At 43.7% G+C, this 26,051-nt stretch overlaps 1 protein-coding gene across 1 annotated transcript; it reads right to left on the reverse strand.

Annotated features, from left to right (window-relative positions):
• Window positions 1-424: 424 nt before the first annotated feature.
• On the reverse strand, window positions 425-17,508 carry ube2f (ubiquitin-conjugating enzyme E2F (putative)). Its single transcript, XM_017721333.2, has 10 exons — window positions 17,262-17,508; window positions 13,917-14,069; window positions 10,160-10,189; window positions 9,645-9,710; window positions 7,487-7,554; window positions 7,041-7,111; window positions 5,910-5,967; window positions 4,003-4,035; window positions 2,455-2,517; window positions 425-1,473 (listed from the first exon to the last, which is right to left on the reverse strand). The coding sequence occupies exons 2-10, from the start codon at window positions 14,032-14,034 to the stop codon at window positions 1,423-1,425; spliced, it is 558 nt and encodes a 185-aa protein (XP_017576822.1). The 5' UTR covers window positions 14,035-14,069; window positions 17,262-17,508; the 3' UTR covers window positions 425-1,422.
• Between the last annotated feature and the right edge of the window lie 8,543 nt (window positions 17,509-26,051).

Here is a 26,051-nt window from a genome sequence, read left to right on the forward strand (position 1 = left end):
AGAGTGGATCAGACACAGCAGTGCTGCTGGAGATTTTAAACACCTCAGTGTCGCCGCGGGACTGACAATAGTCCACCCACCAAAAATATCCAGCCAACGGCGTCCTGCGACCACAGTTGAAGGACAAGAGGACGACCAACACAAACCACGCTGCCACACGAGCTGCTGTCCCTCACAAGGTGGACCAAGGTAATAGAGTGGACAGTCAGCGGACAATGTGTTTAAAACCCTGCACTGTAAAAGCATTGCTGGGGCTTTTATACACTCCACCCTCACTGGCCACTTTATTAGAAACCCCTACCTCGTAACCTCCCATTATTGGTTTGTAGTTAATGACCGCCAGTCATCTCTTGACGCCCAGTCCTTTAGCCCTTTTGTTCAGAATTAGTGGTGTCAATTGTGTGAAGTGAAACACACTCAAAGGTGAAGCCAGTAGAATCCATATTTAATATACTTTACAAATGGATATACAACTCTAAGGAAAGGAAAAGGGGGGGGAAGGGGAGAAAAGAAATTAAATAAATTCTCACTAGCTTCGTAGGCTTATGGCTGAGTGGTCCAGTAGCCCAGTGCATGCTACCAAATCAGACGATGTGTCTCTCTTTCACACGTACACAGTGCTGGTGTCCCAGTGTTCGCTTGCATACGCTTGAACATGCACACATCTGTAAAGCTGAACGTGTATAGAGACGCAAACAAAACGCATTCAGGAGCGCGAGGAAGTCGAAGTTTGCCATCAGAAACGATTACAAGTCTCTCTTTTTTCAGTCAGAGGCATCCGCGAAAACAAAGCGACGGAACAAGCAGCTTCGTAAAACTCACAGAAACTCCACAGAGAAAAAAAACAATAATATATAGATATTGATATCTTGCAGAGCACGTACTGGCTAAGCGAGCGCCGGGAGCCTCCTGTCCTTCTGTGCGATTGATGCGTTTCCTGCGACCTGTTGGGGTCTGAAGGACATCAGGTACAAACTCAGACGAATGCGGGAGCCTGCAGGCTGCTGCGGTCAGCGTAAGGTCACAGAGGCACTAGCACGTGAGGTGACATCAGAGAGCGTGTGTCTTACCGTTGCTGTGAATAATTAACCTTTAATCCTTTATTAACCGATTTATTAGTTGCGCATTTCTTTGTGTCGGCAAAGCAAACGGGATAAAGCAGAACCGGCTTTGAGAGATCGTGGGCTTCTGCAAAACGGCCCTGAGCAAGAAAAAAAAAAAAAAGATTCAAAGACAAGCCCACCAATCCCACTCCCAAACCTTCAAGCAAGAGCCTGCCATTCACGCCACAGAACGTTTCGCTCTCGTCGTGTTTGGAAATGTTTCGGGATTTTGTCTCTGCGGCGCTCGGGGCTCGTGGGTGGGCGTTCGGCTGCGAAAGTCGCGGGCGTGCATGAGCGGCTAGCGCAGCTGACCGAGACATCATCTTGCATAGTTTTTAATGAAGTCCTGCACTTTGCTCCTGAAGTCATCCTGGGAGAGAAAAACAGGGAGAGATTTTTGGTGTTGAAATGCAGCATTGGATTGGTCCATATAAAGAAAAAATATATATATATATTATTGTAGAAGTCTTACACTTATACAAACTCCTTTGCATATCGCTGTTGTCGGAATAAAACCTCATATCTCCAAGATTATAACTTTGCATGAGAAGAGAAAAGCCTACTTTACTTTTAATGTAAGCCAATGGAACCAAAGTTCCAAGAGCTGTGATGTCAGCACCAGTGAGTAACTTAGCTAAAATCCTGATATTATTGCTCTGCTGTTTGGCTGTCATATTCCAAGAAAGGTGGAAACAGTGAAATGATTCACAATCAGATCACTCATCAGACTCCGCCCTCACCACCCAGAGTGATTTCATCCACCTGTGACCGTCCATCAGCCAGCAATCCAGCTCCAACATCACCCAAACCCACTCGCTACAGCTGAACTACATCTCTGCTTTTAGCCTTCATAGTTTAGTCAAAGGGCTTTCAGCTTATATTGATTTAGAGTATTAAAAACCATCTGATATTCAATATGCAACTTAATTTATAATTAAAAATCACCATCAAAATTATTGCACTTTCAGCTCTGACACTCTAGACTAACAGCTTCTGAAAACAGAACTACAACTACACTTGTTTTCAAGATCTCTATAGTTAAAAATATATCATATTTAGCAGGCGCTAGGTAAATTATTGACCAGAAATGACCCAAATTCATAATTCTGCTGCATTTACATGTCAAACAATGGCATATCTGAGTAGCCCAGTGTCTCCTGAATATAAGAACATATGGCATGTGTGACTTTCACATGTACATACTTCATAATTGCGATTGTAATTGTCTCAAAAATCCCCAAAATGTTAGGTTTCTAAGGGTGAACCTCACATCACACCACGTTTAGTCTGTCTGGTCAAACTCCCTTCTATTGCTGTAGGATAAAGTGCTTCACTGAGCTGCGCTTCCCACCTTGTCCCGTAAGTGATGCTCTGCAGCGTCTATGTTCAATGGGTCATCAAAGTTCAGAAGATCCTGTGGAAAACAAGAAGCAACAGTGTTTATTTTTACTAGGCTCAACACAGGAGCTTCCAAAAACACGAACGTATGACTCTCTGCTTCTTTTTCTTCATATAAGAGGACAAAACATGCTTCTGCCCATCTGCGCTTAGAGTCACGTTTGAAATAAGACAACTCGTCATGCGGCTCAAGAGAACCTCAAGACTGGAACCTATAATGGGCACAAATATGTGAGAGGGATTGTGTTAAAACAACGGTTGAGATTTTGTTCAAACGTGAAATGTTAAACAGTTTTTTAAAGAAAACTCAGTAATTCTTTACTGTGGGGTGCTGTTCATAAGGCTACATGACATCTACATAAGCTTGTTAAGCCAACCGACATAACCCTACAGAACTGTTCATAAATGCTTATTCCAGTAGGTTTATAAAGGTTACATTTGGCAATATTGATCAAAGTTATCTAATGTAACCTTCATGAGAAATGGAATAAGCACTTATAAACACTTATGTAGGGTTATGTCGATTGTCATGACAAGTTTGTGTCACGTAGCCTTATGAACAGAACCCTACCGTAAAATATGTGTGACCAAAACCTTTAACCATTACAAAACTTCACTAGTAAGTGCGGCTGGTTAACCTTCCTAGTATATGAAACAATTCATTTGAAGTAAAGCTGCTTCTGAATCTTCCAGTAAATCCTCACATTCATTGACTGTTGTTAAATACCGCATATACTCCTGCTTTGCTAAATTCTACAGTATATGCTACTGTAACATTGGTATATTAACAGCTCATTTATGTTATTTTACCAGGAAAACAAGCATTTCTTACCGATTTACTTGCATGACAACATTTTTTTGAACAGAGAATGCAACAAGAACACACTGCTCTGAATCTAAGAGTTAGTGTAAGTTCAGGCATCTTCACAAGAGGTTTATTAACAGTCTTAGGATGGTGTTTTTCAACTTTAGCCTTTTTTCCCAGACATGAGATTTGCCCCAAGAGTTTGGCGCATTAGCAGAGTGTGAAAGCTGATTTTGAGCCCATGAGTAGTTCAGAGAACTGATCTCTGATCCTCCTGCAAGCACTTCGGTCTTATCTCGTCTCAGATGATCCTGAAAAATGCATGTTTTGTGGCCAATAAGATTCCCAAGTGAGAAGGTCTTAACGTTGGTAAGACGTATGACACATACAGTAACCACTGCCCATGACTGCTTGACTGTCATGTAGCCTACTAAACACAGCAATAAATGTACGAGCATATCGTCAAATATCATCCCTTTATTGGCGAGAACAGTAAAGGGATGAGGCTTGTGCCCATGAGGTGGAACGAGTTTCAGAGGAAATTCTCCTGCATGAAAATAAACTTGTGATCCTCCCTCAAATCGCTCCTGGGTGTGGACTCGTGTGTTTGGGAAAAGCGTGAAAACGCCTGGAGAGTTTACTGAGACACATAGCAGACAGACAGAGAGAGAGAGAAACACATACTGTGGTACTTACAGTGAACAGTGAATTCAATCCCCACACCACATCCTAAAAAAGAACAGCACAGATTAGCACGCTGCGTTTGGCATCACGCTAATGCCAAAAAAAGTGCTGCCATCTCGGGAAAGCAGATGCTGTACACAGCTAACGCTACATGATGAATGGCAGCTCAAGTTTAAGGACTGGGACTGAGTTAGAAAAGTAAACTTGAGCCTGAGCTCAGATCAAAGCCAGCATCTTAAACACAGCAGTTTTGCTGGCTAACCAACAGATTTAGTGAATCCAGAGAGCACAGATCAATATGGCCATTAAATACAAGCTGTTAACTTTTCAGGAGATATTTCTAAAGAGGTCAGATGTGAGATAATTCACTTGCATGAAGTAGAAGTGCAGGGTGATTTAAAAAGATTCGTTCCATTTCAAAGTGCCACATTTTTATAACCATGAGATGCCTGGGAACCAATCACAATCCAACTGAAAGAGGGGGCAGAGTTTCTGACGGTCAGTGGAAGACGGCTCCCTTCAGTCTGAGAGGAGATCAGAAAGTGTCCTGCGTTCTCCACGTCAATAAGAGTGAATAACTTTCATAACTGTGCGGCGTGATTTTCGTGGGCAGAGAAGCTCCAACATCTCAGAGCGTTTGTCGCCGTTTCCACAACACTGGATGATCTCTGGTATCGCACTGAACAAGCAGTGAGTGCAGCGACACCTCAATCCAGTCTGGGATGAATTTGACTAGGGTGTTGATGTCGTCCGTACAGCTGGAGGAGGTTCAGACTGAGCGCTTTAAAATTACCACACAAGACCTGGTAGACCAAGATTAAGATTAAATGATCCTTATTAGTCCCACAACGGGGAAATTCCACCTCCGCATTTAACCCATCCGTGAAGTGAAACACCACATACACTCTAGTGAGCACACACACTAGGGGGGTAGTGAGCACACTTGCCCGGAGCGGTGGGCAGCCCAATCTGCAGCACCCGGGGAGCAGTCGGGGGTTAGGTGTCTTGCTCAAGGACACCTCAGTCATGTGCTGTCGGCTCTGGGGATCAAAACCGGCGACCTTCCGGTCATGAGGCTGGTTCCCTAACCTCCAGCCCACGACTGCCCCAAAAACGTCCCAATTAAGGGCAAGTTTTAGTCCAGTCGCTCGACAAAAAAAAAAAATGAGGCAAAAGAGTCTGTTAAGGTATCACAGACCTCACTGTACATCAAATAAAACCGAAATGGTGCAGATGTCACGGACTGATTGGACAGAAATGCTGCTGTGTTCGCTCTTTTGCTGCTCGGTCGCTGTAAGAAACAGAACAGGGTGTCAGCTATTCAGAACTAGGATCAATACACGTTTCTAAGACGATTTGTTTTCATTTTCAAACCCTTTTCCGCGACTGTGATTACTTTAAAAAGTAGTTCAAGCAGAAAACGCACCCACGAAAGTGTAATTTCCTCCACGCTGCACTCTCAGACTAACCAGTCGCCGGCGCAGGACTATAAAAGCCTACAGCGCTGTGACGTCTGTCGACCACAGCTGTTTTTTTTGTCGAGCGACAGTTGCTGCCTGGACTATAAATTGTCCATTAGATGAACAGTACAGCTCTCTTCTATGAGAGAGAGGAGAAAATCAAGCTGCTTCAGTTTCTGTCCATCCTTCCACTGTGAGAAGACGACTCAGGGTTACGCTACGGGTCTGAAGTGATGTGTAGCTGTCAAGAAGAAACTCACTGAGAAAAGGGAATGCTAGAACACTAGTAGAGCACGAGAGCAACAGGAAAGTTTTTGATATGACTGCAACAATATGGTTCACATGTCAGTGTAAATAAGAAGCGAACCAGTCCTTCATTCCTTTACGAATGACTAACTCTTCTACTGCACAGAGCTACTCTGCGAGTTCTAGTGTCTTTGATGACCGAAAGGGCCTCACCTTTAGCGTGCGCGTTGGTGCCCACCCAGTGCCATCGATCGAATGCTCCCGCAGTAAGCTGCAGGAAAGGTTCAGTCATTTGGTTTGAAGCATGTAAGAAAGGTTAAATGCTGCTTTGAGGTATTTTTAAATAAATAAATAAATAAATAAAAATACACTGATCAGGCATAACACTCTGACCACCTCCTCGTTTCCACGCTCACTGTCCATCTGATCAGCTCCACTTACTGTATAGCTGCACTCTGTAGTTCTACAGTTACAGACTGTAGTCCATCTGTTTCTCTGATACTCTGTTACCCTGTTCTTCAGTGGTCAGGACCCCCATGGACCCTCACAGAGCAGGTGCTGTTTGGGTGGTGGGTCATTCTCAGCATTGCAGTAACACTGATGTAGTGGTGGTGTGTTAGTGTGTGTTGTGCTGGTCTGAGTGGATCAGACACAGCAGTGCTGCTGGAGTTTTTGAAGACCTCGGTGTCACTGCTGGACTGAGAATAGTCCATCAACCAAAAAAAAAAAAAAAAAAAAATCCAGCCAATATCCAGCATCCTGTGACCACTGATGAAGGACTAGAGGATGACCAACGCAAACCGTGCAGCAGCAGATGAGCTGTCCTCTCTGACTTTACATCTACAAGGTGGACAGGACTGCTGTCTGATCTGCTCGCATCAGCACAACACACACTAACACACCACCACCACCACCACCACGTCAGTGTTACTGCAGTGCTGAGAATGACCCACCACCCAAATATTACCTGCTCTGTGAGGGTCCATGGGGGTCCTGACCACTGAAGAACAGGGTAACAGAGTATCAGAGAATCAGATGGACTACAGTCTGTAACTGTAGAACTACAAAGTGCAGCTATACAGTAAGTGGAGCTGATAAGATGGACAATGAGCGTAGAAACAAGGAGGTGGTCAGAATGTTCTGCCTGATCGGTGCACTTCAGTAAAAAATAATAAATGAATATAAATGAGAAACTCTATTAAGCACAAATAAAGCAGAGTGACTCTCTGCTCAATTAAAATTTAACTAAAACAACAAACAACTAAATAAATAAATAAACTAGATTAACATGGAGGAAAGATGTATATCAACATTCCACTGACACCCTTGAACGTTAATCAGTACCTCAGACAGATCTCCCCTGTTTCTGCAATGTTTGGATGCCATATTCTTGTCAAGCACTTAACTTTAGGAGGCTGAGAATTGAGAACAAAAGAAAAGGCGAGAATTCAGTATAGACAAAGCTCCAAACTCAAACTTACAAATCATATGAATACGTTATGCATACATATTTCATTGCCTACGCAGCGTCTTCACTCTGCATGAATGTCTATTGTTCTCAAAATCTCCCTTAAACTCCTTTAACCCCTTAAAACCTAATACTTTTTACACACTAAGGCTTATTACTCGGTAACTACATGGACTTCAACGTAAACAGGTCAAGCTGTTATTAGGTTACAGAAGTGTGTAATAAAAGTTTGGCTCCTGGATACAGAAGTGGTCAAGCAGTGAGTTTTAATTCGGATGAAAAAGTGCCGTTCCAGTCACTGAACAAAAACAAGGGCACTTACCACCATATTGTAGGCTTCAGGGACTTCGATTTCAAACTGAAACTTTCCACCTTGGTAGTAGCCTTCATCTGCGGGGAATTAATGAAGCAGAAGGAACACGTCTATTTAAACCTTGGAAGAGTCTAATGGATAATTTAAACGCACTATAAAAAGCACAACACAGGTAAGACTGAGCGGCTTCCGTTTACAATTAGTTTTCACTGGGTAATAAATCTGCACCCGGCTATTTCTGTTCGAGTCTTACATTTCAAGGAGCTGATATACGAGCTTTGAATAAATACACCCTTAGCCAATAAGAAAACAGATTAGATATGTAATCAGTCAATCAAATCGTTAAGCATGGACTAAAAGGGAATATTAATTTCTTAATAAGAGGTAATATAGGACACATTAGGTCACAGTCTGCCCGTTCGGGGTTTTTTAAAAAAAGCGGATGACCTTACTTAGAGGTGCAGCCTCAGTGAGGCCATATGAGTTCATGTTATATATGGTCCATTAGGGCCTTGTAAGACGAGATCAACTGGTACAGACTGGCTGAAACACTGAATTTAACCAACAAAGCGACAAAGCAGCCGGAGGTCATTCATTTTTGACGAGAGCTGGCGACTTCCAGCCACACGAAGCGGCGAAAACATTGGCAACGCCAAGTAGGCAGAGCCAGTGACGCGACAAGGTTGAGTGGAGTTTAACTTTATGCAAATAAGGAGTGAAGTGATGTGGCGGTTACCAATAGGAATTGAGTACTGAGCAGCGTAGTACACGTTTTATCTACACCACTCTGAAACGGTGCACTCCTTTATTGGGTCCTAGATAACTGTTCTCACTAGAGACGGAATAACGGTGGCCGTGCTTTTGCCACAGATGATAAACGCAAACACCAAATACCATTTTCCCTCACATACTGACTGCACAGACACAGAGATTAAATAATAATAAGCACGCAAACGATTTCTCACCAGGATTTTTATTTCTAGCTGGAATTAATCTGATTCGTGCTTGGAGTCAGTGAAACCATGGCAACCAACAGTCAGTTCGAATTCAGAAACGGCCACAGACGATTTGAGCGACAAGAGGCGAAAGGGCACTGCTGGTGTGAACGTAGGGTAAGGGGGCCCAAGTGATGGAGAAGTTTTTGAACAGAATTCAGAACCATCAGCCAAATGTGCCTGCCTGCACACAGAGGAAGCAGAGCTCTGCATTTAACCCATCCGTGCAGAGAAACACCCACATTCACACTAGTGAACACACACACTAGGGGGCAGAGAGGCTCTTGCCTGCAGCGGTGCCTGGGGAGCAATTGGGGGTTGGGTGTCTTGCTCAAGGGCAAGTCAGTCACATACCATCGGCCGAGGGGATCGAACCGGCGACCTTAGGCTGGTTGCCTAAACTCCAGCCCACAACTGCCCCAATGAGGACATCATAAAACCCCAGATAAGGGTATATAAGGCGCTGACTGAACACTGTATTTGCGCAGTTGGGTCTCTCGAGACCTGCGTGTCACCTGATGCTGGAATAAAGAAGAAGCCTTTTTCCCTCTTTCTCAGCGTCAGAAGTCTTTTTTCTTTTTGACATCTCAGACTTAAAACAGCTATTAGGGTAAATGCTTAGGCAGTATTGAAAGATTAATTTTTTTATAACATCATGTTGGAGGACTGGGGTTGAACGTGAGCCCTTGGTACCGACACAGCACTTCACACAAAAATGCCAATGATGCTAATAACAAATGAAAATCAACAACATAGGGCTTGCACTAACACTGGGCGATATGGCAAAAACATCACAATACTTGAAGACATTTTCCAGAGACACACAAAGAACTTGATGTTTAGATCTTCTGAGGTTTAATAAGTTTTAAAAATGTTAAGTATTTAAAAACTTTGATTGCAACGACTTGTATTCAATATTTATACACTGTGGTGCAGTAACCCATTTAAACAGGACCATTTATGGCCTCTTTGTAATGAAACATGGTCAGTCAGTGTTCCCTAACTACTGACAATATCCACAGTATGTTCACATAAGCATATTGTATTGTAACATAATTCATCAAAATATCTTCATATTGCCCACTCCTAGCTGGTATCACAGAATGGAAATCATGCAAGTCTCCGCTTGCTTTAACTGCCTATTATACATACTCATATTTGTAGACACTTACCTGGAGTGATGGCAAGCTGAAAGTGGTGGAGCTTGTTCACATCATGAAACGTGACCTTACAGGTGTCTACACCAAGAAAAACAGTTCAAAGTTAGGGCACAGACATTTCTAACGGATTAGGTCAGTATCTCCCAGTGTCAGGATTGTGAGTGACCTCTCTTTGCACACCTGACGACAGATGTGCTACAGCAGGAAGAACACTAAACTACAAAGTACAGCAGTGGATAGTACAAGTCAGCAGGGGAATTATTGGACAAATGATGTAATTTTTTTATAAAATGAAATAAGATGATTATTTCAAAGAGGGCTGTCTTCAACAAACACATGAAACCCTTCAAAATGAGACTTTTAACAATCAAAACGATGATGACCCAGTGGAGTTTCTGTGGATGCTTTGATGAGTCACAACATTCCCATGATCCAGTAAGCAAACAACTTTGGTCAAAATAATGCATGGCAATCCTTAATCGTGTTACATCTGAAGGTGAATACGGTGTAAGAATGGATTTACTCACTAGGAAGGTTGGCCTCCAGCTCTGCCACCTCTGAAAACAGAAAATAATTTATTAGAAGAAGGCGGATGGGTGGATGGATGGGCGGACAGGTGGATGGGTGGGTGGATGGACAGATGGATGGGGGACGGTTAGATGATGGATGGGTGGACAGATGGATGGGTGAGTGGACAGACAGACGGACAGGTGGGTGGACGGACAGACAGATGGACGAGTGAGTGGACGGACAGACAGATGGACGAGTGAGTGGACGGACAGACAGATGGACGAGTGAGTGGACGGACAGACAGATGGACGAGTGGGTGGACGGACAGACAGATGGACGAGTGGGTGAACAGATTGATGGATGGTGGGGTGGACAGATTGAGGGATGGTTGGGTGGACAGACAGATGGATGGTTGGGTGGACAGACAGATGGATGGGTGGACAGATAGATAGATAGATGGTTGGGTGGACAGAGATAGATGGTTGGGTGGACAGATAGATAGATGGTTGGGTGGACAGATAGATAGATGGTTGGGTGGACAGATAGATAGATGGTTGGGTGGACAGATAGATAGATGGTTGGGTGGACAGATAGATGGATGGCTGGACAGACAGATGGATGGATGGCTGGACAGATAGATGGATGGATGGCTGGACAGATAGATAGATGGATGGCTGGACAGATAGATAGATGGATGGCTGGACAGATAGATAGATGGATGGCTGGACAGATAGATAGATGGATGGCTGGACAGATAGATAGATGGATGGCTGGACAGATGTAAGTTTATGTGCAATGATATTAGGCAGAAATAAAAACAGTTAAAGTACGAGAGAGAACAACAGGTACACTGACCATCTACACTCACTGTCCTAGTATATTCTCCACATAGCGTATATAAGCGAACATGGGGGGGCGGGAGGGACGAAGAAACTATGCACCTATATAGTAAACAAACCTGATAAAACGGGCCACAAGTGGCCAGTGAGTGTATTCAGACCAGATAATAAGGAAAGACTAAATGAAAAGTCTTATTACCGTCTGCGTACTTTAGTTCTGAGACCCAGTCGTTTGAAGTTCCTCTCTAACACCTGGTAATGCCACTGCAGCTCTTTGGGTCTTATAAATAGAACTTCCTATTTTAGCACGTCATATGACACATACATACTATATTCCAGCATAAAGCATGACCTCCATGGCTAAATGCTTACAGCACAACACCAGTCCCTTTTAAATGTTTGAGTGTTTTACCTGCCTAAACACTGCCTATAATTCCATGTCAGCTATTTCCCCCAAACACTCATCTACTCGTATCCATGCACATGACAGCTGGTAAACCGTTGAGGTGGAGGTGGTTTTGTAAAAAGCAACAGACATATGGTGAACAAACTGAAACAAAGGTCATTTTTAAAAACAATTCAACCAAATAGCAGTCTACTTTGTGCCAATATGAAGCTCCATGTGGTGTGCAGATCTTAATCAAACATGAATTTATCTAGAGTTCATCTAAAGTAACTAATCAGAAAACATTCTTGTCCTAATAACAGCTTTGGCACAAGTCTAACCCCCGAAAGTACATCATCAAATCATCCGGCAGAGGAATGGATTCATGTCTACTCGGAGTATTTACACCAGAAACATCTGCAGTTGGCAGAAAAAGAGGGTGTAGGGAAAGTGGAGAGGGGAGTGGGACTGAACTGACAGGAAAACTGTAAGCGACAAATTTTAAGGTGTTAAAAATGCACTCAATAATCAGATCGGAATTGGATTTCTGCAGCTATCCAATAAGCCACAGCGTGAAGTTCGAGTTTCACATTATGTTTACGTCTCGTCTTCTTCTGTGAGTTTACCGACTGGGTGCAAAGCCCAAATCTGATTACTACCTGACTCAAGCAGATCCGGAGTTTCCCATTATCTGATTACCCAAGTGCATGTAAACGTGTTGATCGGATTACTGACAAAATCTGACCTTCTGCAGTGACCGGATTACTGAGTGCATGTAAACGCACTCGATAACAGCAGATACAATGAATACTGTCAAAAATTAAACAGGCCCCAACACCTTCAGTTCAACAGTGCTGTAGTGACTGATGTGATTGTGCACTGTCAGCTCAGAACACTGTAATACAGAAACATATAAATAATACGGACAGTGCAGCGCCTGTGGAGGTGGGAGTAGCTGCAGAGTCCTCCCAGGACTCATAGTGATTACAGTCAATACCAGCCTTAGACTCAGCCAATTTTGTTGCCAAAATATCACAGTGGCCATTATCTGGGGTTGAGCAACTGCAGAAACTGGTCAGTGGGTCAGTTACTGGCCACAAACCTTCTCATACGGACATCACTACAGTCTTGACTCTAGCTACTGTCTTACAAAGCAAGAGTTCTTGCTTAACCAGCTAACTTCAAACTTCGGTCAATCTATGCTCAGATCTTCTGTCTCACAATCGTATTTCACTTCTGACCAAGCCACATCGCTATTGCACCTCATGCCGCGCACTGCACCTGCTCCAGGATAGATTATACTCGAGATCACTGATCGTAAACAGCTATTGGACCAATCAGGGGCCAAGCTTCATGGTTCCTCATCTCAAGTTTTGTAAGTTACTACCTATTAATTTACGGTATTATACACAAAAAAGCAAGACATTAAAAAGAATTTAAGATTCCTGAGGCATCAATCATGCAAAAAAAATCTGATTTCAAAGCACCATATTTTTAAAACCGCGAGGCGCCTACGAAACAAACAGTCCGACCGAAAGAGGGGGTCACAGAGTTTCTGGCTGTGACCAGTAGATGGCTCCCTTCTCCACTTGAACAAGAGCGAACCCATCATAACTGCGCAAAGTGATTTTTGTCAGCAGTGAACCTCTAACATCTCAGAGTGTCCGTTGTTGGTTCCACAGCACTGGATGATCTTCGAAATCGCACCGAAAGAGCCGTGAGAGCAGCGACACCTGACGCGCTCAATCGAGTATGGGATGAATCTCACTATGGTGTTGATGTTGTCCGTACCGCTGGAGGAGGTTCAGACTGAGCCCTTGTAAAAAGACGAACTGTATGCTCATTTAAACCTTTTACAGTTTACTGCATGGTTCTGTAATGATTTACAAGTGAAAAACATATTTTTATAATTGTATGAATCTCTTTGAATCACCCTTTATTTCCCTCATTTAAAGCCTATATTTTTCCCTTGTTTGATGCCTCAGAGATCACACATCATGGCAGCAATGTTGCTGTGCCATTCTTTTTAACAATAATAATAATAATAATAATGCTAAATAAACATGAAGAATAAGAAGCAATCATTATGCCTAAAAGCACTAATATGCTGGCAGTGGTAATAACAGTGTTTTTAGCTGTATTAAAAGCCATTTTACTTTCTACATATTAACATATTATGATTTCTCTTCCCTTCTTTGGAAAGATTACCTCTCAACTTTGCTCCATGTTTCACAGGCTGTTTGTTGTGAACACCACATTTTCATCTGCACATGAAGCTCAATTACAGCCTATATGTGTTGTGTGTGTATGTTGTGTGTACCTGTATGCATTTGTTATGGTTTTAGAAGCTGAAGATTAGTCAGAACAAGTCAGAAGTGCAAGTAGAGCGTGCTCCGTAAGGCCGGCCCCACGTAATCCTGAAACTCGTGAAAACTACTGACGTTCTGCTTTACAACACTTCGCCAACCCCTGGTCCATGTAGTGACCCACACTTAATACTGAAAGTGCTAATATTTCACGTGTATTATGCTTCCTTCAATCTCTGCATACCTTTAATGAGCAGCCGGTCTCTGATGGACACCCTGTGTGAGGCATCGTGGGAGCCTGCAGGGCTTCCGCCCGCTCTCACTCCTTCCTCCCTCTTCAGCTTACTCGCCAACGTCAGCATAGCTGAGCAACACACATGCGTGCGCTCAAACCCACCTGTCCGAAGACAATTTGAACACATGACATAAATAGCAAGGCAAGTAAATAATTCAACTCCTGACAATTTAAACCGAGAACACCCAGCATAACACGTACGGTGAAGCCTGCCATCTCCCTTAGACAAATACTTTTTGCTGAACAACAGTCAGGAGTCAGGAGTTTATCAGTAAGGCTGTCCATGGGAAGGCTGACACTAGATAAGGACCTTTATCAGAAACTCACTCGTACTCAGAGGTAGTGCTGGGCGATATAACTTCAAATCAATATCGTGATTAATTGAAAGTTCTACCTCGATTATGATTAATGAGCGATTATTATGGTGCTTTTTTTCCCCCCTCATAGTTCACTGGCAAGGATTGTACTGTAAATACACTATATTGCCAAAAGTATTCACTCACTCATCCAGATAATTGAATTCAGGTGTTCCAATCACTTCCATGGCCACAGGTGTATAAAGCCGAGCCCCTAGGCCTGCAGACTGCTTCTACAGACATTAGTGAAAGAATGGGTCGCTCTCAGGAGCTCAGTGAATTCCAGCGTGGTACCGTGATCGGACACCACCTGTGCAGCAAATCCAGTCGTGAAATTTCCTCACTACTAAATATTCCACAGTCAACTGTCAGTGGGATTATAACAAAGTGGAAGCGATTGGGAACGACAGCAACTCAGCCACGAAGTGGTCGGCCACGTAAAATGACAGATGCTGAGGCGCATAGAGCGCAGAGGTCACCAACCTTCTGCAGAGTGAATCACTACAGACCTCCAAACTTCATGTGGTCTTCAGATCAGCTCAAGAACAGCGTAGAGAGCTTCATGGAATGGGTTTCCCTGGACGGGCAGCTGCATCCAAGCCTTACATCACCAAGTGCAGTGCAAAGCGTCAAATGCAGTGGTGTAAAGCGCCGCCACTGGACTCTAGAGCAGTGGAGACGTGTTCTCTGGAGTGACCAATCACGCTTCACCATCTGGAAATCAGATGGACGAGTCTGGGTTTGGCGGTGGCCAGGAGACGGTACTTGTCTGACTGCATTGTGCTGAGTGTAACGTTTGGTAGAGGGAGATTATGGTGTGGGGTTGTTTTTCAGGAGTTGGGCTCGGCCCCTTAGTTCCAGTGAAAGGAACTCAAAGCTTCAGCACCAAGAGATTTTGGACAATTTCATTCCCCCAACTTGGTGGGAACAGTTTGGGAACAGCCCCTTCCTGTTCCAACATGACCGCGCATCAGTGCACAAAGCAGGTCCATAAAGACACAGATGAGCGAGTTTGGTGTGGAAGAACTTGAATGGCCTGCACAGAGTGCTGACCTCAACCCTATAGAACACCTTTGGGATGAATTAGAGTGGAGACCGTGAGCCAGGCCTTCTCGTTCAACATCAGTGTCTGACCTCACAAATGTGCTTCTGGAAGAACGGTCAAACATTCCCATAAACACACTCCTAACCCTTGTGGAAAGCCTTCCCAGAAGAGTTGAAGCTGCAAAGGGTGGGCCGACATCATATTAAACCCTATGGATTAAGAATGGGATGTCACTCGAGTTCATACGCGTGTGAAGGCAGACGAGCGAATACTTTTGGCAATGTAGTGTATGTTCTGCATATCTTAACATAAATCATCTCAACAGTCAGAATTCAGGCGAATTTTACATCAATCCGACTCAACATTCATCATAATTTCATGCTGCAGAGACTCAAACATCTGATATTTCTGCACAAGAATTAGAAGAGACTCATCCAAAACCCTCCGTGATTGAAGAGATTTCCAAAGAAACATCTGAACGCGGCCAAAAATGACATCCTTTAATATTCTTGGACAAGGAAATGCCATAACAATCCCAGTCACTGCATGTCTCACACATAAAACAGTACACACTCAAAAACATGGTTCTTCAAGGGTTCTTTAGTAAACAGAATGGTTCTATTCAGAACCATGAAGTCCTTACAGAAATATTTCATGGTGAAATGGTTCCCCAGACTGACGAAGAATGTGTTGGATACGGTTCTATTCAGCACAGTACAGTTGGATATGGTTCTACTCAGCACAGAAATGGTTATTCTACTGTTACAAGCTTAACATCACAAAAATAGCAGAACTCCTTTTGGTGCTAGACAGGACTATTTCCATAAATGTTCTATATAGAACCATATACTACACAATCTCCATCACTCTGAGGAACCACTTCACTATGCAAAGAACCACTTTAGCTGTAAATACAACTCATGGTTCCAAATAGAACCACTGATGTTACTAAAGAACCATATTTTTTGTAATTTAGGCCAAAAATTACACACTTTAATATTTCTGGATGAAGAAATGTCACAACAATCCCGGTCAGTTCATAACCCGGCGGCGCAGGTGGGCCAGTCGGTCTGAGTGTCTGGGTCTCTGAGGGCCAGTCGATCTGAGGGTCTGGGGCTCTGAGGCTCTGAGTGCCAGTCGGTCTGAGGGTCTGGGGCTCTGAGGGCCAGTCGGTCTGAGGGTCTGGGGCTCTGAGTGGCAGTCAGTCTGAAAGTCTGGGGCTCTGATGGCCAGTCTGTCTGAGGGTCTGGGGCTCTTAGGGTCTGAGGGCCAGTCTCTCTGAGGGTCTGGGGCTCTTAGGGTCTGAGGGCCTGGGGCTCTGAGGGTCTGAGGGCCAGTCGGTCTGAGGCTCTGAGGACCAGTCGGTCTGAGGGTCTGGGGCTCTGAGGGCCAGTCGGTCTGAAGGTCTGGGGCTCTGTAGGTTTGAGGCTCTGAGGACCAGTCTGTCTGAAGGTCTGGGGCTCTGGGGCGAGTAGGTTTGAGGCTTTGAGGACCAGTCGGTCTGAGGGTCTGGGGCTCTGAGGGTCTGAGGACCAGTCTGTCTGAAGGTCTGGGGCTCTGGGGCGAGTAGGTTTGAGGCTCTGAGGACCAGTCGGTCTGAAGGTCTGGGGCTCTGGGGGCGAGTAGGTTTGAGGCTCTGAGGACCAGTCGGTCTGAAGGTCTGGTTTCCAGCGTTTTCTGCTCGGGTTCGCTGTTTGACAGACCCGTGTTAGCATTAGCTACTGACACAGCCCTGCCGGCTGGTTTCGGCACCGCGAACAGGCCACATTTCACTCAGAAAAGCCCGATTCTTTGTGCTGTTCAGTCCACACGGCCTCTCCCGATAAGCCTCACACTTACAAAGCGGCTCTCGGCGCTGACACATCAACAACATTAGCTTAGCGGCTAACCTACCTCTGCTAGTTAGTTAGCCACCGGCGGAAGCTAACGCTAACGTCCAGAAGCGCGGAGGTTTTTAGACCATAGTAAGACTCCGCCGCGCACACACCAGCGCCCTGCACAGCGCCGTCGTCGGGGTCCCGGTGCTTAGCGTCCAAACGCCGCCGTCTCCGGTGTAAAAACGGGGAAAGGCGAAGCTCGGAGAGCGCTAACTTTGAAAACACCCCCGGCATCCGGCGGCGGACCGACTGCGCGCCGCAGCCCCACAGCGAAGGTTCCGCCTCAGCTAGGAAGGAGAACATCTTCATTTCTTTCAGCACGAAGGGATAAAAGGCCTCGACAGAAGCTCAGCAACGGCTTTATATTGATCACATTGTCATCTTTTGTCCGAAAACGACAGCATAACACGTTTAAACCGATTTTTATTTTTATTTTTTGCTTAACATGCTCAGGTTTGGTGTCCCAAATCACATAAAACGTGAATTCATTCACTCTTTCATTCATTCTGGTGCTTTCTATGCAGGTACATTTTTCGTTCATCAAGGTACAAACAGTGTAGATGTTCCCTCAAAGGTTCTACCGTGGTTCTACGGTCTGATTGTGAGGGTTAAATCAGTTCCTCCAGGTGAAAAGTTGGCATTTGTACCTTTTCATAACCGAATGTTTTAAAGCAGAGCAGTAGAATCAAAGCCTGGAGGCGAGGCGAGGCGAGGCGGGGTGTGTGGAGTCAGTCCAGCTTAGAACAGATCATCTGAGTGGATTATGGTTCAGTTATGTTCCCAGACTAAAGGCACTGTGATGGGCCCTTGAGGGTCCCACCCCAGTGACAGTTTGGTACTACTTATTGAATGTACAGCTACACTTTACTTTGAGTGCGTGAATCCATTTGACACCTCATGTTGGAATCATCCCTTTTCGGTTCATCCATTAAAGCAGTATATCTGAATGCATTCATCCCAAATCTGGAATGTCTGGAATATCCCACACAAGGTGACCTCAAATTCACATACATTTTCCGAAGATTTTGGAAAGAAGGAAAGCATTGGAAGTACCTGCTAATTCTACACTCTTAAAGCAATGGTTCCTCAAGGGTTCTTTGGTAAAGAAAACGGTTCTATGTGAAGCCATGAACACTCAAAGAACCCTTTGAGTGATTAAAGGGTCCTTTTCATTGTTTAAGGGTTCTGTATGTGTCCTGTAAAATGTGTTGTGAATGGCTCTATATAGAACTTTTTTGGAAAGGGTTCTGTGTAGCACCAAAAGGGATACTTCCATTGCTATAATGCCAGGCCTTTAACAATAGAGGAACCCTTTTTAGTCCTGTAGAACCATTGCTCCATCGGTCTCCCTCAATCTAAAGAGCCTTTAACAATGCAAAGACCAATTTAATCAAGCAAAGGGTTCTTTGAGTGCTCATGGCTCTATACAGAACCATTTTCTTCACTAAAGAACCCTAAAGAGCCTTAATGTTTAGTTGTGTATCCTTAAAACGAATGTTTTCTTGGATAAAATTTTGGAAAATAATACAAATCTTAAAATTTAAGACTTACAGAGGCCTTGATGTGGAATCCCTCATAGTCAGAGGTTGAAACCACCAACATCTTCCAACCTTTGTCTGTCCAAATGTCTAGATACTCCCACACACATGGAAACGGAGCAAAACTGTTAAACTGAGAAATGTTCAGAGCTTTGAAAACAGTTTATTATATACACAGGCCAGTAGTTTCACCTTGTCGGCTGATACTTCCATCTAAAACCTGCATTAGACCCCCCTCAAAAACTCCATAGTCATCTTCTTTGGCCCACCCACTGTTGCCTTGTGACCGTGTATTGGCTTGTTGTGCCAAACATCTTTGAAAGACAGGGCAAGCTGCTCTAATCAATGACTTTTTTTTCTGAGAAGCTCAGCTCGGCTCTTTGAAAGACTTAAGAGTGAACTAGAGGAAATTTCAACATGCTGCTGTCAGAACAAAAGTTTGCGTCTCCAAAATTGTGACTTTACAGGAGAAGGAAAAAACCTACTTTACTTTTAATGTAAGTCAATGGAACCAGACATTTTTCCAAGTCATTTTGGGCCGTTTCTTTTGGTCCATTTATCATGAAATTTCCATACAATGTAAAGGCCAACAGGGACTTTCAAATGATGTCAAAAACTGAAAAAGTTGTCTGACCAGTCCTTTGCATATATACATGAGTTTTGGCCCAAAACACTACCAGCCCGTTGGGAATTGCCCCAACTCAGGTCAATGGAACCAGGCGTTTTTGCAAGTCATTTTTAGCCCTTCTTGTTTGTCCATTCATCATGAAATGTACGTACAATATAAAGAGCAACAGGAACTTCAAATTATATCAACAACTGTTTAACGTGAAAAATGAGATACGAGGTTTTTTCCCGACAGCAGCGAGTATTTCACCAGTATAACTGACAGAGGACGTTTTTGGGTGAGGGAGAGACACTAGAAGTTGGAAGTGGTAACTTTAAAATGTAAATGCCTATAAGGAGGTTTTTGGCCATGATAACTGAGTGGAATGGCTAAATGTACATGGTAAATAGTTATGCAGATATAAAACGTATAACAAAATAAATCTCATAATTGTGGCATAATTTTCTGTGGACTTAATATACAAAGTGTTTCAAAAAGTTTCATCCAATTTCAAATGTATTTATTTCGCTTGTAAATCACTACAGAACAACTGTAAATGGTGTAAATGAGCGTAAAGTTTATTCTGTAATTATTATATTATGTATATGTATTATGTAAATGAAGGGAACCGTCTTCCACTGGCAGTCAGAAGCTCTATGACCCCCCCCTTTCAATTGGATTGTGACTGCTTCCTAGACGCCCCACGGTTATTAAAATATGGCACTTTGAAATCGGATGAATCTTTTTGAATCATCCTGTATGTAATTCCGCTCCGTTTCAGGCCACTAGAGGGAGCTAAAGCTATTCTCCTCGCTCTTTGGCAGATCTTGGCAACAGGGTTTTAGAGAACAAGTCATTTTTTTCTAATGGATCACAGAACCACCATCCAGATGGCCCTACTTTCTTCGTGTCATGTCTATTGTCAGTCAGAGTGATTCGGTTCCGGAGCCAAACTATCCAGATGCTCATTTCAATGTGGATTTGTCACCGCGTTCCCCGGTGTAGGAGACGTCTTATTTACTGTACGGTGACCTTCTGGGCCGAAGTGCTGCAGAGATTAGCATTTACCCTCATATAACACTGAATTCAGTTCATGAAAGCTGTGCTAATTAGCTAATGAGCTGAATCAGGTGTGTTTAATGAGGAAGGGTGCTGAAATCTGCCGTGCTTTGGGCCGTGAGGACTGGATCCTGACACGTGTTCTAGAATATACCTCTGCAAAAACAAAGACCACGTAAATGCTGATGGATATGGGTTTAATTCCAATGAATTTGTTGCATGTGCTCTGTTTGAAGTTGACCTCAAATGCAGATGCAAGACAACTTTAAACCATGCATTGCATTCGATTGTAAAACTGCACTTGGCCTTATTTTAGCTCACCTGACTTAGACAGCAGATGGCACTATCGCTCTATACTAGCAACAGTGCTCCACAAGCCGGAGAGGTACAGGATCTTTCCTGCAAAGTCTGTTAGACGAAAACGCTTCAGCCACTGAGATTTCATGGAATATATTACTTTATATCTACCCTTTGTATGCATATGAGTATGAAGCTTGCTTGAGATGGAAAAGACCCCAGAACCACAGTCCAGATGGCCCGTCTTTCTTCATGCTGTGCTCATAGTAAATAAGAGCCCTTTCGGTTTCGAGTTCAGATGCAGATTCCAGCACCTGCTCGAATTTGATTTTCAACTTATTTACAGTAGGATGCTCCAAAATATGCAGAAAGTCACAGCTGGCGCATGTGTGCTTGTGTTCTGTTTGTAGGAGGCCACACGTGCAGGTGCGAGCGCAACTTGCCTCTCTCAGAGGAGTTGGTCGGCATGCATGTCCCCTTGTTTTCAGATGATGCACAACACCCCGAACTCTAACTCTACACACACATACAGTGCAAAACACATACACAAAACATACAGATCCTCTAAGCCGCTTCTCCGTCTGGGTTGTGGGAGGAGCTGGAGCCTATTGCAGCATTCATTGGGTGGAAGGCAGGATACACCCTGGACAGGTCGCCAGTCCATCACAAAGTGGGCAGACAGACAGACGTACACATTCACACACACACCTAGGGGCAATTTAGCAAGTCCAGTAAGCCTGACTGCCTGTCTTGGGACTGTGGGAGGAAACCCACACAGACACGGGGAGAACATGCAAGCTCCACACAGAGAGGACCCCGGTCACCCGGCCGGGGAATCGAACCCAGGCCCTTCTTGCTGTGAGGTGACGCCGCTACCCATCGCACAGCAAAATAACATTTTCTGAAATCTGCACATTTTTCGTCTTCATTTCTTACCCTTATTTACTATTTATGTGCTACACCGAGGGAACTAAGACAGCTAGAATGAAAACCGATGAACGCTTTTATCTTAAATGGGATGTAATCATGGCAGTCACTGCTACAAAATAATGCTAGCTCAGTAAGTTAGAATTTCTCACTGCCCACCTGCTCAGATATGTCCTCATCCTCTGGAACCTTTCTCATCCTTGTCCTCTTGGAGGCCGTCTTGGTTTTTGTGCAGCTGCTGCTTTATATGATTCCCATATGAAAATTGCTACATTGCTAATGCAAAAAATTACTGAGCTCTGTTATGTCAGCTGGTATCAGATTCACACCATCAATTTGCATAAATCTGATGCACTGGTCTCTCGCGGCTGTCGTTAGCTCCTTATTCGAATGTCCATTCCACCCTAAGAAGTGCGGCAGTAAAATGTTGGGCCTGTACAGGCATCAGAATGTACTGCTAAATCATTTAAGGTGGAACGGGAAATGAGAATAAGAAGCTGAATTCAGCTTCATCTGAACTCCATGCACTGCAGGAGACTACAGTCAATCACGTTCAGCAAACCGGGGCTGTACTGCTTGAGGTGGGGCTGCTAGTTTAACCCCTAATTTACTACGGATATGCGCTCATTTCGCTGCTGTCAGAACAAAACGTCGTATCTCCAAAATGGTAACTTTACAAGAGAAGGAAAAAACCTACTTTACTTTTAATGTAAGTCAATGGAACCAGACATTTTTCCAAGCGATTTTGGGCCGTTTATTTTGGTCCATTTATCATGAAATTTAAACACAATGTAAAGGCCAACAAAGACTTTAAAATGATGTCAAAAACTGAAAAATGACAAAAATGGAGATACAAGGTTTTCTTCCAACAACAGTGATTTATAGCTTATCTGACCGTTCCTTGGCATATATACATGAGTTTTGGCCCAAAACACTCAGGAATTGTCTCAACTCTCCCGGTAACCCACTTCAGCATTGTCTAGCATACAAAAAAGGGGAAAGCATGTGGAATCGGAGCTTTCTGTGTGCTACTGTGTTTCCTATTACTGTATGAAAGAAGCTCCCTGCTGCCTTTATTGATGGATGCACCGAGACTTTTCTTTGGACAGCGATGATGTGAAAACTCAGAAGACACAAGTAGGTTCACTGGTCATTCTGGCTTTTAAATGAAAAGGATATTTTGTTGGAGACCCCTGGTTCCTATCACCCCCATTATAAAGAAAATTGGTGTGTTTCTCTACAATGAACCATGTCACATCAAACCACTCTGAAAGACGGTTTGTACGGTAACGGTAGAATAGTTGAAAATTTTAACATGTTTTGTCTTTTCATTTTTCAGTTTGACAGCAACTTTGTTGATGTGTCATATTTATTCATGCGGAACTGTAGTGTAATGTAGACACTTGAATCAAGTAAATTCAATACATCACTTTTTCAGTGCTTGGCCACCGCCCCCCTCAAAAGTGACCAGGGCAGAACTTTCCGTAAGTCAGCAATACTGTGTGACAGACAATTCAGGGACAAGAGCTTTAATTATTCATTGGTGACTGGTCTGGTCTATAGGCTAATCAATCAGGCCTGGCTGAGTTCGGATGTGTTTATAGGAGTCAGAGCTGAGGGTTGGTCCTGAGACACCACAAGGCACTATGGGAGTCCAATCAATCACTCCAGATCACGTCCACCCCCTTCTGGAACTGACATACTGAAACAAAGCGATATACACATACACTTCCATAGACATGCACTCACTGGCCACTTTATTAGAAACACCCACTTCATACTTTCACTTACTCGCCACTTTATTAGAAACACCTTGTACTTCTACTCTGTGTCCACTTTATTAGAAACACCTACGTCATACTAAAAAGTAGCAAAAAGGATTTGTTGCTCTCAAGAAGAACTTCACTGAGAAAAGGAGACGGACACATCAAACAATGAAGCTGAACAATGAACTGACCGCCCCAGAGGTCTAGACCTCAACATCTTGTAATGTGAGCAGCAGAAAACTCAACCAGCTTCTAAGACTTTGGAGCTTTGTCCGCAAGCTTTGGAGGTGTGTCCGCAAAAGTGAGTCTCCTGAAAAGAATGGAAGCCATAATAAAGGTAAAGGGTGGACATAAGCAGTAAATAGTGTAAAAATGGTAAGTTATATTTAGTTGTTGAAGCTTCTGTGTATTTATCTGTTAACTACAATCAGTTACAATCAGCAAACTCGGGCTGTACTGCTTGAGGTGGGGCTGCTACTTTAACCCCTAATTTACAGTGCATCCGGAAAGTATTCACAGCGCTTCACTTTTTCCACATTTTGTTTTGTTACAGCCTTATTCCAAATTTAATTATATTAATCTTTTTCCTCAAAATTCTACACAAAATACCCCATTGTGACCATGTGAAAAAAGTTTTCTCGAGAGTTTTGAAAATGTATTAAAATTAAAAAACAAAGAAATCATATTTACATAAGTATTCACAGCCTTTGCCATGAAGCTCAAAATTGAGCTCAGGTGCATCCTGTTTCCACTGATCATCCTTGAGATGTTTCTACAGCTTAAATGGAGTCCACCTGTGGTTGATTGGACATGATTTGGAAAGGCACACACCTGTCTATATAAGGTCCCACAGTTGACTGCATGTCAGAGCGCAAACACCAAGCATGAAGTCAAAGGAATTGTCTGTAGACCTCCGAGACAAAATTGTCTCGAGGCACAAATCTGGGGAAGGATACAGAAAAATTACTGCTGCGTTGAAGGTCCCAATGAGCACAGTGGCCTCCATCATTCGTAAATGGAAGAAGTTCGGAACCACCAGGACTCTTCCTAGAGCTGGCCGGCCGTCTAAATTGAGCGATCGGGGGAGAAGGGCCTTGGTCAGGGAGGTGACCAAGAACCCAATGATCACTCTGTCAGAGCTCCAGCGTTCCTCCGTGGAGAGAGGAGAACCTTGCAGAAGGACAACCATCTCTGCAGCAATCCACCAATCAGGCCTGTATGGCAGAGTGGCCAGGCGAAAGCCACTCCTTAGTAAAAGGCACAAGGCAGCCCGTCTGGAATTTGCAAAAAGGCACCTGAAGGACTCTCAGACCATGAGAAACAAAATTCTCTGGTCTGATGAGACAAAGATTGAACTCTTTGGTGTGAATGCCAGGCGTCATGTTTGGAGGAAACCAGGCACTGCTCATCACGAGGCCAATACCATCCCTACAGTCAAGCATGGTGGTGGCAGCATCATGCTATGGGGATGTTTCTCAGCAGCAGGAACTGGCAGACTAGTCAGGATAGAGGGAAAGATGAATGCCGCAATGTACAGAGACATCCTGGATAAAAACCTGCTCCAGAGCGCTCTTGACCTCAGACTGGGGCGACGGTTCATTTTTCAGCAGGACAACGATCCGAAGCACACAGCCAAGATCTCAAAGCAGTGGCTTCAGGACCACTCTGTGAATGTCCTGGAGTGGCCCAGCCAGAGCCCAGACTTGAATCCGATTGAACATATCTGGAGAGATCTGAAAATGGCTGTGCACAGACGTCTCCCATCCAACCTGATGGAGCTTCAGAGGTACTGCAAAGAAGAATGGGCAAAACTGCCTAAAGATAGGTGTGCCAAGCTTGTGGCATCATATTCAAAAAGACTTGAGGCTGTAGTTGCTGCCAAAGGTGGTTCTACAAAGTATTAAGCAAAGGCTGTGAATACTTATGTAAATATGATTTCTTTGTTTTTTAATTTTAATAAATTTTCAAAACTCTCGAGAAAACGTTTTTCACATGGTCACAATGGGGTATTTTGTGTAGAATTTAGAGGAAAAAGATTAATTTAATTCAATTTGGAATAAGGCTGTAACAAAACAAAATGTGGAAAAAGTGAAGCGCTGTGAATACTTTCCGGATGCACTGTACTACGGATATGCACTCATTTCACTGCTGTCAGAACAAGTTCGTATCTCCAGAATGGTGACTTTACAGGAGAAGGCAAAAACCTACTTTACTTTTAATGTAAGTCGATGGAACCAGGCATTCTTCCCAAGTAATTCTGGGCCACTTCTTTTGGTCCATTTATCATGAAATTTACACACAATGTAAAGGCCCACCGGTAGTTTCAAATTATGTCAAAAACTGAAAAATAAAGAGAAATAAATAAATAATTGACACTGAAATTTAAATAAAGGGTGGTCTCTGACTTTGGCACAGTACTATATCGTCTTCTTCTTCTTTCAGCTGCTCCCTTTAGGGGTCGCCACAGCGGATCATCTGCCTCCATCTTGCCCTATCCACTGCCTCCTCTACTTTCACACCAACCATCTCCATGTCCACCTTCACTACATCCATAAACCTTCTCTGAGGTCTACCTCTTCTCCTTCTACCCGGCAGCTCCTTCTCCAACATTC

This window comes from Pygocentrus nattereri, chromosome 12 (assembly GCF_015220715.1).
Source record: "Pygocentrus nattereri isolate fPygNat1 chromosome 12, fPygNat1.pri, whole genome shotgun sequence".
In the NCBI taxonomy this organism is placed as follows: Eukaryota; Metazoa; Chordata; class Actinopteri; order Characiformes; family Serrasalmidae; genus Pygocentrus; species Pygocentrus nattereri.